Source organism: Chaetodon auriga, chromosome 20 (assembly GCF_051107435.1).
Source record: "Chaetodon auriga isolate fChaAug3 chromosome 20, fChaAug3.hap1, whole genome shotgun sequence".
NCBI classification, from domain to species: Eukaryota; Metazoa; Chordata; class Actinopteri; order Chaetodontiformes; family Chaetodontidae; genus Chaetodon; species Chaetodon auriga.
Genome location: NC_135093.1, coordinates 15394666 through 15413816, shown reverse-complemented (window position 1 = coordinate 15413816; position 19151 = coordinate 15394666). Strand labels below are relative to the sequence as shown.

Genomic DNA, 19151 nt, shown 5'->3' with positions numbered 1-19151 from the left:
CACCAACAAAAATAGAAGGACCGATTGCCTCCTCAAAGAGTAGGAGACTGAGGAACATGTTCAGAAGATTAAACAAAAGTAACACAGCAACTCCTGCCTGTATGCCTTCTTATATTCTACTGAAATAATTCATATATGAATTCATCAAATAATTAATTTTATTAACGCCCATGCTTTTTTTATCGCTGACAATTTCAGATTGTTATTACACTATTGTTTTGACTTCCCCACATACCCATTTTGTGTCTTGTGCAAATTCATGAGTAAAAAAACTGTCACTGCTTGTAAAATGTAGTTTGGATACCCAAATTCTCAGACAAAAAGTTGCGACGTAGTCTGAGTATTTTATTGTGAAAATCTGAAGACACGTGCTAACGCTATTGTGCCAACTTGACACTGGTCCCTCCGCTGCGCACGGGACGTTGTCGGATTGGATGTTAAAAAGAAGATTGCAACATAGTAACTCACAGTGAACGCAACAGGTGTCAGTTCTTCTTATGGTTGTTGTGTGAGTCGTCACTTAGAGGCTTCGCAGTGGTTTGGATAGTGGGGATGAAAGTTTTCGTCTGTTAGAAGAGCAACATGTCAAACCTCCGACCCAGACTGTGTGTGCTGAAGAAAGGATCCGGCGGCTGGGGGTTCCACCTGTACAGTGAGAAGGGCAAGACCGGGCAGTTTATCAGGCTCGTGAATCCCGGTACTCCCGCCTCCGCCGCCGGGCTTCTCGTGGGCGACCGCCTGGTCTTCGTGAATGGAGTGAACGTGGAGGGCGAGAGCCACAAGCAAGTGGTCGCCAGGATACAGGCCACCGTCGGGGATCTCGAGTTTATCGTGGTGGACGTCGCTACGACTGAGCTGCTGAAGAAACATAACCTGCAGTGCCGGAAAGAATTCGTCACGGAAGGGATTCCCCTGCCCGGCGGGGACAGCGACTCGGACTGCGGGGACGCTCAGAGCAACGGCACCCCGAGGGAGTCCAGGTCGGAGAGGCGGAGTGTGAGCTCCAGCACCAAGGTAAAGCACAGCCACTCACTCACCAGTTCACATATTATATTATATTATATTATATTATATTATATTATATTATATCCCAGCCAACACGTCTAAGTGGGGCCCACATGAGATTTTCTTGGGTTACATGGGCTTAAACTGGGCATGGGCTTAGAGTGGGCTTTTCATTGGGTTGGTGTTGGGCCCCACATGGGCATCCCAGAAGAATATACATGGGCAAGAGATGGGCATCCCACTTGGATGGCACACATGGGTACTAGAATGGGTCCCATTTGGGCTATATTCTCTGTTTGAAACAAGCAGTAAGTTAATTTGTTTCGGTTAAATTAATATGTATATATGCATTGTTGTAATTTTTAGACGCATCATCAAAATGTTTTGGCGGCGCCACTTTAATGTAATCTAAACTTAAAAAATTCTGACATACATGGGTTGTTTGCACAGCCTCAACCACAGCAACAACCGCACTTGATGCCATCTTGCTCAGTGAACACGATTGACAGCGAGAGAGTTATCACATTCGATTAAAATACGTTAAAACAATTCAAATTGGTCTGTGGCGCACAGACATACAAACCTGAAGAAAGCCAATTAAAACGCAGCCTCAGGTCACATGCTCACCTTTCAGGCTCAGGACTTAAGAAGAGTTTTTTAAGTTTCATTGCCGCCATAATTTTTGAAGGGGAGTTTGCGAAATCTGCATAGCGCCCGTAAGCTCACTGAAGGTAAGTCCTGAATAGCTAACAAAAATATGGAACTGAAAATTCATAGCACTGTGTTAACGCCCAACGTGGTGTCGCCTCGCCATTGCGAAATCTCGTCATTCCGATCATTGGTTTCAATGCATTCGGACGAGCGGCCCATTTTTAACGTAGCTAGGTGGCTAAACGTTGTTAGCTAACATGCTAGGACTCAAGTGAACTTAACGTTGGTTATAATGTCCTAACCTGCCAATGTAGACTAACTAGAGCTGCACAACTGTCAGATGATGTTTTCCTCCTGTAGAAGTTCTTACCAACATTTTTTTCTGAAAATATAAATTTAAGAACGATGATTAATTTGAGACGTGCTCACGAAGAAGTACTACATTACCCACAATCCAAACGTGTGACAGCGGGGTCTGTGATTCGTCAAGCTTGCTGTTACCCGCGAATGGGTGGTTCCGCTAGCAGTTAGCGTTTGACGGATTCGTTCTAGTAATGCTGAGACAGCTGTTGAGAGCCTGGTTGCTGCTGCAGGCTTTCTGTAGGAATAAACACACTCCGGCGAAACTTCTCCTCAAAATACGGTGCTGTTAACAGGCGGGAGAAGTTTATTATTATTATTATTTTTTTTTTTTTAAAGTTTTAACTTAACTTTAGCCCCTCAGTTTAACGATAGTCTGAGCTAACAACGGAGTGACACACCCCCCCTCAGCTGCTGTTATCAAACGTCTAATGCAGGTGAGTTTATGGTTACACAGTGTAGATATATATACATGATGAATAAAACGTTGCTGCAAATTTATGCTTTTTAGATGTAGGTGTTGTCAGTAGCATGCCTGCTGTCATGAGGCAGGCTGAGCTTCAGTAACATCACCATGCAAGCTCATATCACTAATAAATGTGGCAAGGTGTGTCTTCATCTTGTTTTTTCTTCTATTTCAAGGGTCGTTGGAAGTGTCTTTGGAAAAGATAGGACAGCTGGTCTCTATCAACCACACTCAGATCCCCCCCTCCACCCCTAATCGGGATCAGTGTGCCATCATAATCTGGAATACATTAATCTAGAGACTCTATTTCAACTTTAAAAAGTAAGCACAAGTCTCATATATTGATGTAATATTCCACGTTTCGAGTTTTTGATCAATCTCTGTTCAATAACCATTATCTTTTTTGGAGAAACTTTGAGTTTGTAATGGTTGTATATGTTAGCTTCTTGCCTGAAACTTTAAAACAAATTGAATGGTCATCATGACACCGTGGATCTGTGGATAAAAATAAATTCTACATGTTTAGCTTTATATGCTTCTAATCTCATTCTTTTACTCTTCAGTTAGATTTTGTGATTTATCATATTCAATACCAGTGCTGCTATATTGAAGGAAGTATCAACGGTCTCTGTTCATTAAATACATAAATTTCATTTTAGTTTATTTTTATACGCCCTTCTTTAGTAAGCTAAATGTATTTAATTGGGTATAATGTAATGTATTTTAGCCCATATGCATCTGCTGTGGCCCACAGGAGCACTACCTAGTTGGGTTTCATCATCAACCCCTGAACTCCATTGGCCCCACATGGGAAATGCTGGTTTTGCCAATATGGGACCTGTATGAAGCCCAACAGGGGCCCTTCATCAACCCATGTAAGAGAATTTCTGTGGGCCCCGAGTGGGGATAACCTCCTCTGCCCATGTGGGACTTGTATGAAGCCCAACAGGGGCCCATCATCAACCCATTAGGGCTAACACATGACGGGCCTCCATGGAAACTGAGGACAAAATTAGCTGGGCCCCAGTTGGGCAGCCAATCTGGGCCCCACTTATCAGCCCTGGTGGAATCCATCTGAGCCCCACATGAGTGTGCTGGGTGGGTAACTTGTCATATGGGTCAGCCAAACGAGCAATGCCCCTTATTTTGTATCCTCTATCTGATCTGAGGCCAGCCCTGCCTCTGAGCTGCAAAGGTTAGGTGGAATTAAATCCCCTATTCAGTAGCCACTTCCAGTGCCAGTGAAAGGCTATAAGCTAAGACAGAGAAGTGACACGGCACAGTGAAACGTGCCAGGCCTCAAATCGTTCCTGTTCAACAGAGTCTTTGTCATATAAATGTTTGTCAGTGAGACGGAACATCTTTTTTTACATTATTGTTTTTGTCTGATTGATTGTCTGAGATATGATAGGATAAAAATAGTGTGTTTAATTCACACGCCCAGAGCATCTTGACTTCGCTGTTGGGTGAACGTGCTTCACGCTTTCTGGTTTTCTGAGAGATGCTCACAAAAAGAGATAGATTAACAACAATGCTAATGGTTTGACGCCCTGTCTGGGACTCTGAGATCTCCAACGTGTCAAAATTGAAGTACTTTGGCATATGTTTTTTTTTCCCCTGGATTACTATAATACTGCCTCTTTGAAAGACCAGGCTTTTGTTTGATATGAAACAATTTTATGAGGTTATTCTTTGAAATGGTCGTAAAACATGGCAAGGTTTTGTGGGCTATGTAACTGTTTTGGCCAGTGCAAAGTCTGGGCCCTGATTTAAATGTTGTGTAACAGCAATGCAAAAGAGCCTCATTGTGGAGGTGTGAAGCAGTGTGGAGCTCTGAGAATGGGAAACAGGTTTTTATTAAGGACTTTAAAAAATAATGCAATACTTGGGTATTTTTAGACAAGGCTCCTTCATTAGGTAGGAGTCAGGGGTCAGCTACAAAACAACATGAAGGTACTGGTAGTGTTTCGTTGTCTTTCATGGGCTACATTGTAAGTCCTCATACATAAATATCTATATGATAGGGCTGGAATGATTGGTTATTTTTATTTTTAGGTAATCTGTTGCTGCTGCAGCACAACGCTAAATTGTGCTGTACAGGAGGTGTGTTCAGATGTGCAGTTGGCTTGTGCGATCTCATGGTCAAAAATGTGGACCTTTGCCAAAATGAATTTATGTAACACTGACCATTGCTGCAACGGAGATGCTGATTATGATTTGGAAGACATTTTCCATTTCTTTTCCTTTCCAACCCCACCTCCTGCCAGTAAGTTGAATCAGTCATTCAGCGTGTTTGATGCTCAGAAATACCAATGGCTTGGCACCCTGTCTGGGACTCTGAGTCTTTTTACCACATCATGATTCGAAGTGCTTTGTCACGCATATGAAATGTAGAGAATTGGGAGGTGTTCGCTTTGGTTCCTTGGTGACCTGCAGTTATCCTTAATATCCCTCGCTTCCAGCTCACTACCCCTGCAGGTACTTATGGAGCTTCTCAACTCCAATTATGGATCTCCTACATGTAAGCACAGTCTGCCACCAATTGGACTCTGAGATTGCTATAAATGGGATGTCCAGGTCTCTGTCCCAGTCTATATAGGTGCCTCATTTTCTAATGCTCTGACCTCCAGTCAGTGAAAAGCCCAGGCTAGCTGGCTGGGATGCTGCAAACCTACAGCTACATTCCTCACTGATGGGAAACTTGGCAAAGCCTGACTGATGGTTTGATACTGGCCTCTGATACCAACCTCCCACTGGGATACACTTGAGTGGGCTGGCCAGCGATGACGTGAAACTGGCCCTGCTGAGCACAATCATGGTTACGCTTCAAACAATGGATCCTTTCACGTGATTGTCTGTGGTTGGACTTGGTATTGCAGCCCAGCGCTCAGTCACCAAACCATTTTCACACTAGATTAAGCAAAATCCTCATGGTGATAGTCATGACAAAGACTTGGATATCTAATTCTCCAGAGATTTCTGTTTTCCTGGGAGATAAAAGCATGAAGTGAGTGAGCATGTCATCATATTATGGTAACATCCTGGCCTCCAGCGGCTCAGTCCTCCACCGCACTGAGGGCCATCTATCGGTCACCATAGAGATCCCCAGCCTGCAGAAAGAGGCTTTGTCCACAGTGTTTGCATGGGGAGAAAGGCTTCTGAGCCAGGGAGGAACGGAGAGAGCACTCTCACGCCTCAACAAGGAGGCCACGCTGACCCTGAAATACCTACACCCTCACTTAACACACACTGTCAATAGGGCTGGGGTGAAGTGAGATGTGGGCAAGAGGGGGCTGGCCACGGGATTAAACAGCAATTTGTTCTCCTCTGCTTGTAGATGTGAAAATGTCAAACAAATCATGAAGTAATAGGATCCTAAGTGAATGGGTGGTAGATGTGTCGAAGCAAGGTTCAGTATAATGAGGTTCCTGACCAAAAATAAAAAGTTGGTGCCGTTTCATCCCCCACGATCCATTGGTTACTCATTTGGAGAGCATAGAGACTCATTCATTGTCTTAACTCTGCGTGCCTCTTGCTTCCGCTCCTTGTTTGCAGTTAGAGACGATTTTCATCCTCAAGCTCTGACTGAAGGCCTCAAGGCAGCCCTTATCTTTCCAAGGGATCATTTCTTCTTCAGTGTTTCACAAGATCTCTTATCACTCAGCCCATATAAGCCCAGGAGAGAACAATTAATCTATTGACTCAGGGGTGGTGAACACTATAAATCCAGAGCGATGCCATGTTACTCTTTATTGCTGCAGTTTCTGTTGATCAAAACTTTGTGGTTGTGGTACAGTATAACACCAAGAGATTAGAGACAGACTTGGATCTGCACTTTCATAATTTGTTCTGCTCAGGTCAGAGGTTGCTGCCGCTGAGTGTTATATTTTGTTTCTGTGTTTTATTGAACATTTCTGCAAGCATTTTTCAGGCTTTATGGTGCTGAAATGATGAGTGGATTCATCATTCATTGAATTGCTTATCATCAGCGTTTGCTCGTGCATTTGCTGTAACTTTAGCAGCCCTAAGATCAAAGGTCCTCTTAACGGGCCCAGCAGATGGCTTGTGGTGCACACATAACATGCAAATTCCCATAACACACAGTAGAATTAGCTCATATTAAGACATTTCCCTGCTATTGCTGGACCTGCACCTTTTCAATCGGTCTTCTACTGACTTAGTGGAAATTAAAGGGTCTTAAAGGGTATTGGTGAGCATTGTTCAGACCTCTCAGCAGTGATCACATAATTATTATTATTACCATGCATGTGCTGATACGCTGTGCTTGCACCATGCTGGCAGAAAGGCTGCCAAATGCTCCAGCAAAATCAACAGCATTCAATAGCATTTGTATTTACTTTTTAAATTAAAGTGGCAGCACTAATTGATTCTTTCCCAAAGTCCAAAAAGTCTTTACAGTATGTAAGGACATGTGTGTAACTGTGTGATATATTTAATGACCTTTAAATAGAGTGTATCCTAAGAACTAGTTTTTAACAGTGAAAAAAGTTCTAATACTGAGACCAGCTCTTGATAACATTGCCCACAGGTGCAACTTTTCATCAGATGGCTCTTTATACGGGCTACCATCCAAAACAAACTCCATGAAAGTGCTGCTCGGTCAGCTGACTGAGATCCTCACTGTTTTCCTAGTGACATAGTCTAAATAAACACACATGGATAGAAAATAGGCTGTCGGTCGTCCAAGCTTCCATTCCAGTCCCTTATTCTTAGCAGAGGAGAACATTTAGCCATTCATTTATTTCTCCGCATTTTCCACTTGAGGTTAACCAAGGATATGCTTCTGACACTGAGATGACAGTGTCAGAAGCTTTTCTTCCCTTCGGTTCCGACTGGACCGTGAAGTTAAGCTGTCCAATGAAAGCCTGCAGATCCATCGTGATTTAATCGGGGTCTTTGACATGACAGGGATTATAATTACATTTGGTACAAGTAATTAGGAAAGTGTCTTTGAAGTCTCTGCCGCTCTTAAATTGTGAATGCATTAATACTATGTTACATGTAGGGCTTTGTCCTCAAGCTTTGGAAACAGGCCGCCTTTGACTCCAATCAGCAGTTGCTAAATCGAGAATTCAGCATGACCGAACAGATTGGGATGATTATATGAGTAGAGACTAGGGGGAGGTGTGTTCAGAAATAAAAGATATGGACAGCTAATACACGTCATTTTTGTCACTGTAGCTTTCACTCTGTTAGGGTGTCAGATGAAGCTTCATGAAGCTAAAAAAGTAATGTAAAGAAAAAAAGATTCTGTAAACCATCCATGTATGTCCTGGGTCTGCTCCTGAGTCTCCTCCCAGAAGGGGAACTTCCACGGGCATTCATGTGGCTCCTTGATCAGATGCTCGAACCACCTGGACTAACTCCTTTCAAATCTCTGAGGTCTTATCACGGTTTCAAAGGGTGAGCCCAGATGGATGCATAATTTGTCTGCTTGCTAATGGAAAGCTAACTGTAATGTTGGCAGACTAAATTCTGTGTTTTTGTTATCAGAACGAGTGACTAATCAAGCAGTGGATGAATAAAATCTCAACAGCTCATTAAGAAAAACATTCAGAATGTAATGAATATCAGGGAACAACTTGCAATGTGTTTTATCAATGAAATCTCCTGCAGGACAACCTCCACATGCAGCTCTAATACACTGGGTAATCACCTCAGTTGACAGGATGTGCTGTGTCTGGTCGTAAACCCCAACTTAGCCTCCAGCCAAAGACAAGCTAACGCCAATGTCAGCAGACATTTCAATGAAACAGACAGCTGTCATTTCACTAAACTCTCTACTTAAGCATTAAATGTTAGCCCATCAACATAAACATAAACATTTTCTATGCTAAGTTAGCTAACGTTAGCGCCACCCTACACTAACCTTGACTTGTTTCAGTACCGAGACACGTCTCACCTTCTGAATCTCTGAGCTCTTCACCCTGTCTCTAAACTCATTTTGGCTAGTTGCTAATGGAAAGCTAATGTTGATGTTGGCAGCTAAAATTGAACTCTTTTTGTGACTCAAACAATCTTGAGGGTATCTGTGGGTTTATTCTATGATTTAGTGCTAATTCTGAATTCTTTGTTGAGCTCATTATAATAAATTCTTGAGAGGAGGCCTGGGAAAAAAGGCTGATGAGTGGTATATGAATTTTAAACTATTTTTTCTCTCATTTTGTTGGTAAAAGGCCTTACTGTAACAACACACACACACACACACACAGCCAGTTCCTCTGTCAGCATACAAGTTGTTGGCGTACCTGTCACAAGAGCTTGAACTCTGCACCTGTTTAGGTAACTGTGGTCTAAATGGTTACGGCAACACTTGTGTCTCCATGCAGTGCTGTGGGCTAATGTCTCATCTGTTCAAGTCCCTCTTTCTGGACTTTCTTCTTTCTTTGCTCTCTTTTTATCCTCATTGTCCTCCATGCCTGCAGCAGAATAAATATGTATAATATCTCTTGATATTCTCAAGTATGTAAAGGATAAATCCCCTGGTATATGACTATGCTTGTAAAAAGAGATAATTGTCGTGTTCAGCTGTCCAGCAGTGTACTTTGCACCTCACCTGCTACACTGTATCGTCCTTATCATCTTCATTAACAACCTCTGGTTATGCAGGCTTTGTCATAAATGGGTGATTCCATCCAAAGGTTCTGCCTGACTGTCAGCGTACCCAAAGTCCTCCAAAGATCACAATGACTCACCGGGAATATTTCAGCAATCATCAACCACGCTGATTTCATACAAACCCTTGGATCGATGCATAATCCGCCCTTGCCAGCGGTCGAGAGGGTGTGTCTGGCTCGAGCGAATGCTGAGGCTGCATTGGTTGATCTTATATGGTCGCTTGGCAGGGACTCACCTGCAGATAGCCGCTGATAGCTGAGGATGTCACATAGATAGCTGTGGATTTATAAGGTAGTGCAACAGCTGGGTGGGGAGCGCTTGCGTTGCCTCATGCTCATGTTGGCTATAAACAGGTTTATGCCTCTCAAAGCCTTACCTGACCCCTTACCATACCTTTTTGGAGCTGACCCCTTTTGTAATAGGAACCCAGGAATCATCTCCAGGAGTCTTGTAATGAATGCGGAGCTCATGGCGTCAGTGCAACAGGCCTCTATCTGCACATGTGATTACAGCATTAAATGGTTAAGTGAATATACAGGTCCTTCACCCACTCGGGATTAGACACTTCGGTAGGTGTAGGACACAGCAGGATTAGCCTCTGCAAGAGAGCACAGACCTGCTACAGCTGCGTTCAGTCAGGAAAGGAAGTCAGCTGAAGTATACTGTACAATCTTTTTTATTATGCGCGTGCACATCTGTCTCAGGTCCATGTGGATCGTGATGTAACAAAAGACTTCTCTGCTTATCTGTATTTATGACCTCATGTTATAGGGAAGTTAAATGACGTACATACCTTTGCAATTTCGAAGAAATATTAATGTGGAACCTCAGATTGACGTCAGCCGCGTGTCAAAGCGGACCGCTGTGGAGAAATCTAAGGTTAATTGTAGGAAATTGGATTTCAATTTACCCAAGCAGCATATGTCACGTCTTTCATTTAAGCACAGACGGCCATGTGGTTATTGAGCTGTTGTTGCTCTTGTTGTTGTGACTCACTATATCAAACCATTAAAGCATGACTATCAGAGATTGATGGTAAACACTATCAGCTATTATATAATATTTACAGCTGTTTCAGCTAGAGCTCTGCACTCCAGAGGCTCCTAAGAGAGTCTGAAATCTCACAGCTGTGTGGGTACAGGAGTGAGTGCCATTAATCAGCTGCACACACGAAGTTGAAGCCCAGATGATGGTAGTATTTCCATTTCACATCTAGCCCTTATTGTTCACTCTATGTATTACATTGCATGCAAAATTGCATTTCATTGTCCCAGATCACCATGTCACATGTCACACAGAGAGCCAGCAAAATATCCCTGATGACACCTTTTAACGGGCTGTATGTGTGCAGGAGGAGAGAAGCGGGCCGCGGCCTCGCCTCTGCCACCTGAAGAAGGGAGCCAGCGGCGACACGGAAGATCAGCGGCGAGGAGCCTCCTACGTAACAACGCCTCATCAGTGAGGAGGAGGATAGAGAGAGGGAGGTGCAGCAGCTCCAGAGGGCACTCTAGGCCTGAGCAAAATTAAGCCAAGGCAAGATAAGTTCACTTTTGAGCATCAATAAACATTCATTAACATTTCATCTGATGACATCTTGTTAAAACAAGCTCTAAACATTAGTAGACATTTAGTTCTTGACTGGACCACAACTTCAAAATCCTCTTTTGAGAGAACAGCTTGGCTGTGTCTCATACTGTGTCTGCCTCGGTTGGAGGCCGCTGTGTGCGTGGAGATGATGGCTGCCTCAGTGCCACTTTTCTAAGTGGCTGTGCAAATGAAAGACAGGCTTATAGAAGACAAAGTATTGATTGATGGCCCCGATGACTAACTTGGATGCTTCTGAATGCCACCTTTAATTCATTTCATTGTCTTGAAGGTTATCTCCTCCAGCTTGTGAGTCACACTCTAATAGTGGTACACTTTTGGTCTAATGGGGCATTTTTCAGACTGTAGCGCAGTCCCGAGTATACACGCCAGACACACAACAGACGCTGATCCCACAAAGAGGTGCTGCGGTTGAATCTTTTAGACAGATATTTCAGTGTATTGGAGTGGAGGCAGAAATCTCAAAACCTAGACAAATAAGGCAAAAGGTATGTGAAAGCTATTGAGAAAAAGGGTTCTTATTCATTGTAGTTTTGACACATTGACCCTATGATCAGTCTAGCCTGTGACCCTTCTAACAATGCACTTCTGCGTCCCTCAGAATAAAGTGGTGACTGTTGACGACGTAAAGGTCAAGCTACAGGTCAGTAGTTGAATCAGTTCCAGTGAAAACTTGAAGCGCTTTCACAACAGAAGCTTCTTCTCGGGCACCAGTGTTGTAACTGAAATTTAGAGTTAGCCAAGCCATTTAGCAGCAAAAGGGCCAGATTTTTCTCTAGGTTGGACTTTTTATCAGGTGGACAGACACACACCTTCACATAAAAGCTCATGTTGCTCTGTGGATGTCTAAATAAGCAACATCAACTTCAACTTTTTAAGGTCAGAAATGTCAGTGTTGTGTTCACAGCTCGCTCCACTGCCTCCACATCGCCCATAAAATCTAAATGGACTGCTGAAACCAACTGCTTTGACTTTGCTACCTGGGCCTAAATTACACGTTGTGATGTATTCCAATAATATTTCTATGATCATTCAGTGTCTGTGCTGCTGAACATACACACACACACACACACACACACACACACACACACACACACACACACACACACCCCCATGGGGGTTAGTGTTAGCAAACCTAACCCTCCCATTGGGTCATTCATCCAAAAAAAATGAACAAATCACTGACTGTAATTTTTACTCAAGGATTGGTAATGTCAATCAAACAGGAGGCGGGTTATGTGGCATATCTCAGCTTCATGCTTTTCCACAGTTTGGTGGCAATTCATTAAGTCACGCAGCAATGTGCCAGCATGAGGTGAGGATGATGAATGAATGTAAACAGGACAGTGCCTTTGGAAATGTGTTATGAGGAATTATAATTAATTAATTCTGTTTTAAAGAAAATTCATGTACAGTACTGCTTGTAATCCTGTACTGCATCTGTCTGACAGGCTGACATGAGCAGTGACAGAGCGATCAGGAGAGATGAAGGAGAGAGGCTGGCCAGAGTGAGTACTTCATCCACTGCTGTACAGGCAGAAGTAACAAAGATCTTCTGCTGATTACTGCTATTTGCTTCTCCTCATGCCTTCAGGAGTATTCAGTTCCCTTCATGGAGACGAGTGCCAAGACGGGAGTCAACGTAGAGCTGGCTTTCACTGCTGTGGCCAAGTATGAAGTTATTATCAAACTATCATCCTTTCAACGGTTTGCTGTTAAGTACAGAGAATAAGTGGCAAGAAATGACAAGTGTTCGGTGTTTGCAATATCAGTTTGTTTTTGCCACAGTGTAAAATCCTCTAAAACCGTGTTAAATGAAACACTTGGTCAGAAGCTCAGCAGGCTTCACAGATGGATGAGTAAAATTGCCACATGCCGCATAATTTACATTGACATTCAGATAATAGTGACAACACCAATTTTGTTCATTAATCTGAGGCAAACTGAAGTCAACCTGTGCTGTATTCTCAACTGTGCTCTGTTCTTCAGGGAACTGAAGCACCGGGCCGTCCAGCATCCCAATGAACCCAAGTTCCAGATTCATGAATACACTGAAGCACAGAAAGAGAAGTCGGGCTGCTGCAGCTACTTCTAAATCTAATCTCCTGAGTCCTCCTCCCACCACTCTGGGTGAACAGACTGTCAGAGACACACCGAGTGTAGGAGCGAAGTCTAATACTTAGCCACTGAGGTGACTTGACCCAGAGCGTGGTTGACGCGCTGTGCAGTTAAATACCGTGCGTCGATGAAGATGATGAATAAGAGTCCGGACATTTCTTCTTGGTGCGATGTGATAGACTATTTATTGTACCATGCAAATTCCATAAACCGAGTATCAAACAAAACTCAAAAACGCCGGCATCTACCGCCACAGCGGTCAAAAACCTTTTTGCCCTTCCGGGTCAAACACCTGCCAACGATAGTGAACTGCATACCTATATGCTTTGATGCCCAGGTAAACTTACAGCGACACCACATGGACAAAATGAGGAATTGCAATACATTTCCACACATAACATATTTGGCTGCTACACACCGGCCCCTAAATTGTTCATAAACAATTTCAAAAACAACAAAACAAAACAAAAAAGCAGCAAATAGTTATGATAACCTCAGTTAAAGCAATATACAGTGCAGCTAATCACATTCCATGCACTAAACAAAGCTTTGAGACTGGTCTTTCAATTATGTTTGCTTTGGTCTGCAACTTAACAGAACGCACAAGCCCATGTTTATCCGGAAAAACCTCCAGAACTTTGCCAAGTGGCCAGGAACCACGAGGAGCTGACTGATCCATGATCACCACGATATCTCCAGCTTTCAAACTCCTTTTCCTTTCATTCCACTTCTGCTCCTGGAGCAAAGGCAAGTACTCCCGTATCCATCTCTTCCAGAAAAGGTCTGAGAGGTACTGTATCTGTCTCCAGCGCCTTCTCACATACTGGTCATGAGGTTCAAACACTCCTGGTGGCAAAGCTGGTTTACCTTTCAGTAGGAGAAGATGGTTAGGCGTGAGCGGTTCCAGGTCATTAGCATCCTCTGAGAGCTTTGTAATTGGCCGATCGTTCAAAATGGCCTCCACTTCGCATGACACTGTATGCAGCCCATCATCATCCAGCTTCTGCTGACGTAGAACAGAACTCAGAACTCTCCTCACTAGGCGGATCATTCGCTCCCACACACCTCCATGGTGTGAACCTGCTGGTGGGTTAAACGTCCATTGAATTCCAGCCTGTGACAACACTGATTGAATCCTGTCCTCATCCAAAGCAGTAAGAGCCTCCTTAAGTTCTCTGTCTGCGCAGATGAAATTTGTGCCGTTATCTGATGTTAAATGTGCCACTTGTCCTCTCCTGCTTATAAACCTCCGTAGAGCATTTATGCATGCGTCCGTGTCCAGTGATACAGCGACTTCCAGGTGAACTGCCCTGCTAGCCATGCAGGTAAATATCACTCCGTAACGCTTGCAGGTTGATCTTCCTCTCTTTACTTCAACTGGTCCAAAGTAATCCACACCAGTGTTAGTAAACGGTGGTAAATCAGGAATAATCCTCACTTTTGGGTAGATCTGCCATTTTCTGTTCCATCTCTCCCATTGTAGCGTCTACAAAAGCTACATTCGCTGATGACTTTCCTGACAGCTGCATTAGCGTTGGTAATCCAAAATCTCCTCCTTACTTTAGACAGTATGTGAGTCCGTCCGCTGTGACCCAGATTCTGGTGTGCGTCTCTGAGAATGAGCATAGAAATGTGCTGCTCCTTGGAAAGAATGAGTGGATGCTTAGCTTCCTCGGGCATTGCTCCTCTACTCAACCTTCCTCCAACTCTCAAGAGTCCATTCTCCAAAACTGGATCCAGCCTGTATATAGAACTTTGTCGACTCACTGTCCCCTTTCCAAATGACAAAGCAAAGATTTCTTCCTCAAATCTCTGCTGCTGACAATAGCGAATTATGGCCACCTCTGCTCCTTGTAGCTCTTCCAGCGTCAGAGCGCCACTCCTGCATAACAGTGTGACCCTCTGCCTTTCAGCCTGCCTCGAGCTATCCTGTCCATTTTGACCTGGAGAATTAGCCACAGAAGCCTCCAACTGCTTCCTCAAGTCACTCTTCACCATCAACATGGCTTTGACTCTGAGGATCCGGGCAACTGCTTTCTTAAGCTTCCTCCAGCTAGAAAAGTAGGTAAGGAGCCGGCCGGTGGGACTGGACATGTCATACACACTGATGGTATTTACTGTTACCTCCTTCCTGACCTCCTGGTCATTAGAGTGCAATGAAATGTCCAACACAGAGTTAGGCCAATCCTCCTCGTGTTTCCAAAGAAAGGTGGGACCTTCCAACCATCTGCTGCTGCTCAACAAATCAGAGACCTTCATTCCCCTGGATGCATCGTCAGCTGGATTGTCTTTGGAACTGACGTGTCTCCACTGTGAGGGTTCAGTTGCTTCTCTGATGGTTGAGATCCTATTAGCAACAAATGTGTGAAAACGTCTGTCCTCATTGTTAAGATATTTCAACACTGAAGTGCTATCAGTCCAAAAGACTGACTCCTCCAACTGGAAATTCAGCTCCGCCTTCAACAATGAGTCCACTCTGACGGCAAGGACAGCTGCTGTTAACTCAAGTCGTGGAATAGTTACTGCTTTCAGTGGGGTCACTCTGGCTTTACCAAGCAGGAAAGAGACTTGGATGTCATTTCCATGATTTAACATACGGAGGTATGATACCGTTCCATATCCACTTTCGCTGGCGTCGGCAAAGTGATGTAATTGTGCATGTTTGACATCTCAAAAGTTCACTGGCTTGATGCACCTATCCACACTAAATACAGCTAGCTGCTCCAAATCCTCCAGCCATTTTATCCATCGTGGCCAGATGTCCTGTGGCAGCCTGTCATCCCATCCATAGCCTCTTCTACAAAGCTCCTGCAGCATCATCTTAGCAAGCAAGGTGACTGGTGCCAAAAATCCCAGAGGGTCATACACGGAGCTGGTGACTGACAGCATGCCACGTCTGGTGAGAGGTTGTTGTTTCATCTCCATTTTAAAAGTGAAGGAGTCGGTTTCGACGCACCACTGTAGACCCAGAGCTCTTTCTACTGGAAGTTTATCCTGGTCCAGGTCCAGCTCCTTTAAGTCCTTGGCCCTTTGTTCTGCAGTGATGGCTTGTAAAACAGTCCGACTGTTGCTGGTCCATTTTTCCAGGATGAAGCTCCCCTTCGGACACAGAGCACCGAGGTCCCTTATCATCTGAATAGCTTCTCCTTCTGTGGCTGAGCTCTTCAGACAATCATCCACGTAGAAATTCTGCTTGACAGACTGAACCACCTCGTCCTCAAACTCAGCTTGGTTGTCATCAGCAGTTTTCCTCAGTGCATAGCTCGCACAGCTAGGAGATGACACCGCTCCAAATATGTGCACACACATCCTGTACTCCACAAGCTCCTTAGTCATATCTCCATCCGGCCACCAGAGAAAGCGTAAGAAGTTTTTGTGTTCCTCAGAGACTCTCACCTGGTGGAACATGGCCTGAATGTCTCCCATGAACGCCACTGGTTCCTTCCTGAAGCGGACTAAGACTCCAAGCAGTGAGCTGGTGAGATTAGGACCTTGCAACAGTTCGCTGTTCAACGATGCTCCCTGATAGGTGGCTCCACAATCAAACACCACACGGAGTGATCCCTTTTTTGGATGATGGACACCATGATGAGGGATGTACCACACCTTTCCATTTTCACACTGCAGTTGTTCCTGAGGCACCTGTTCTGCATAGTTTTTACTTATGAGCATGTTAATGCACTCAACATACTCCTGCTGCAGCTGTTTGTTGTTCAAGAACCTTTTCTTCAAACCCTGGATCCTTTGCTTCACCACTGCAAAGTTGTTAGGCAGACAGACTTCCTAGGTTTTAAAGGGCAACTTCAAACAATACCTTCCCTTCTGAAGCACTGCTGAGTTTTCCATTATTTCGAGAAACTTAAGATCTTCTCTTGACATTCCTTTCTCCTGTGCGTTCTTCTCATTAAACTCATGGTTATACTGCTCAGCCAACATTTCCTCGAGTTTACACACAGTGATCCTGTTCACTATGGCCATAGGCAGCTCCGCCTCCAAAGCACCACTGTTACCATTCAGCAGACCATTAACAACCCACCCCAGCACTGTCTTCACAGCGTATGGGCCACTCCCACGACTGTTAATAACCTCCCACGGTTCCAATAACTTGGGAGCATTAGTTCCAATTAACAGCTCGACATTTGCATTTATGGTGGGGATGTTGACTTTGGACAGATATGGCCATTCTGCCAGTTCTTCAGGTGTCACCATGTTATCCACAGTAACTGGCATTTCTGTCTGAGTGAGAACCTCTGGGAGCACATGAAAGTCACTGTTATCCAGCCCTGACACCTCCAAACCAGCCAATGAGTAAGCCGGAACAACTGACCTTTGACCCATAGTGCTCAACAGGAAGTTAGTTCTTCTGCCTGCGACATTCAGCTTCCGCATGAGATACTCAGAGCAGAACGTGGCCGAACTACCTGGGTCCAAGAAGGCATAAGTTTCGATGCAGTGATTTCCTTTTGCACTTTTTACCTTTACAGGAAGGATGGAAAGAACACACCTGTCCTCTCCGGCCCCTGTATGTCCACATGTTTTGAGTGAAGTTGTCTGATTAGATGTTTCAGGAGCTTCCAGCGCTGGTTGCCTTTTGATATGAAGCGCAGTGGGATGGGGTTGACCACACACTTTGCATGTCAGGCGTCTGTTGCAGTCACGACTCATGTGACCAACATGTAAGCATGCGAAACACACCCCTTGTTCCCTCAGAAACTGAGTCTTCTCCTTGTGCCTTTTCCCTTTAAACTGCTTGCATTCCTCCAGAGAGTGATTATGAGAGCAGCAAAGACATCCAGCCGTCTCCACTTTCCTTGAGTGTGATGTTGTTGCCTCCTTCACTCCTTCAGCCACTTCCATAGAGGTCACTGTGGTAGCCACCACATTTCCTTTCACTCTGTACCTGGACTGGGATTTAAACCCGGTACTAGGATTTCCTCCAGAAATCCCAGAAGGTGGATCCTGTATCTCTCCAAACAGAGGATCAGAAAGAATGCTAACCCGGCGTTCAATAAATGCGACCAGATCAGTGAAGCGAGCTCTGTGGTTGGTAGACTCCATTATGTCATGCGCTATAGTTCTCCACTGTTCCCTCATTTTGAAAGCTAGCTTTGACATGATGGCTCTGATGTTAACAGGCATGTCCAACTCCTGCATATACTGGAGCTCCTCCATTGCATTGCAGCATCCACGTAGAAATAAAGAGTAGGCCTGGAGTGCTTTAACATCCTCCGATTTTATTGCCTGCCATGCCAAAGCCTTCTCCATATACACACTGGCGATTTTGTACTGATTTCCAAAATGTGTCTTTATCAGCTCCTTAGCCACTGTGCAGCCCCTCTCAGCTGTCATGTGCTGGCAGCTGCGCACTAGCTCACGTGGCTGCCCTCTGGTGTATTGCTCAAGGTAATATAGGCAATCAGCTTTCCCTGCCTTTTCCTCCACTCCTTGCTCAAAAGCCTTCATGAATGCCCTGTATTGAAGAGGGTCACCCTCGAAGATAGGAATATCTCTTGGTGGAAGTGACATTGAATGCTGCTGCTGCACCAGGGCTGCTGTTATCTCAGTCTGCCTGTGCATGATGGCAAGTATGTCTCCAGGTGGGTTTAGACTGAGTTGATGCTGGTATGCAGGTTGAATATTCACTGATTGTTGTTGGAATTGCTGTGATGTTCCCAGTGTATCCTCCTGTTGCTGTTCATTTAGGTTGCACTGATACATTGAAGCAGCTTTGACCCATTCCTCAGTTTCCTTTGGTCGGTCATCCTTTGGTAAGGCTCTGTCGTGTGGTAGCGTCCATTTTGTGAAATCATTTTGTTGTGTTGCTTTCCATGTTTCAGGCTTGTATTCCTCCGCACACTTTCCTGTCTCCTTTCCTAAATAGGAATTCATGCCATTGCTGGATTTTTGAGAAACACTTCTGCCACCTGCAGCCTGCAGGACCTCCAATTTAGCAGTGGACGCAGCAATTTCAGCCTCCAAGTCAAGCAGCTCTCTTTTCCTCCTTAACTGCTGTTCCTGTTCCTCCAAAGCATGCTTTTGCTTTAAAGCTTCAGCACGTGCAACAAGTGCTGCCTTTTCAGCCTCCACCTTTACAGTTGTCCTGGATGTGCTACTTGTGCTGCTACTTTTATGACTCACACGACTTGAATGTTTCTCAAAATTTGACACACTGTCATTAGGATCAACATCATCCACAGCAGTACCATTTTCATTGCATTCATTTTCTGCAACCCATTTTTCTGTTTTTGCAACACACTCATTATTAAACAACATTTTTGCTTTAAACCAAATTTCGTGTTTTTCTTTT

The 19151-nt window shown here is 44.4% G+C and overlaps 1 protein-coding gene across 5 annotated transcripts; it reads left to right on the top strand.

The window, feature by feature from the left end:
* Window positions 1–392: 392 nt before the first annotated feature.
* Window positions 393–19079, top strand: LOC143339124 (Na(+)/H(+) exchange regulatory cofactor NHE-RF2-like). Of its 5 annotated transcripts, XM_076760156.1 has the most exons (7): window positions 399–1014; window positions 2659–2803; window positions 10473–10654; window positions 11328–11369; window positions 12178–12234; window positions 12321–12397; window positions 12716–19079. In XM_076760156.1, exons 1-2 carry the CDS (start codon window positions 583–585, stop codon window positions 2686–2688), a joined length of 462 nt encoding a protein of 153 aa, XP_076616271.1. In that variant the 5' UTR covers window positions 399–582; the 3' UTR covers window positions 2689–2803; window positions 10473–10654; window positions 11328–11369; window positions 12178–12234; window positions 12321–12397; window positions 12716–19079. The 5 variants fall into 5 exon arrangements, with proteins under 5 accessions (XP_076616268.1, XP_076616269.1, XP_076616270.1 ...); XM_076760154.1 differs by lacking the exon at window positions 2659–2803 and having other exon boundaries at window positions 396–1014; XM_076760155.1 differs by lacking the exon at window positions 11328–11369 and having other exon boundaries at window positions 396–1014.
* Window positions 19080–19151: the final 72 nt, after the last annotated feature.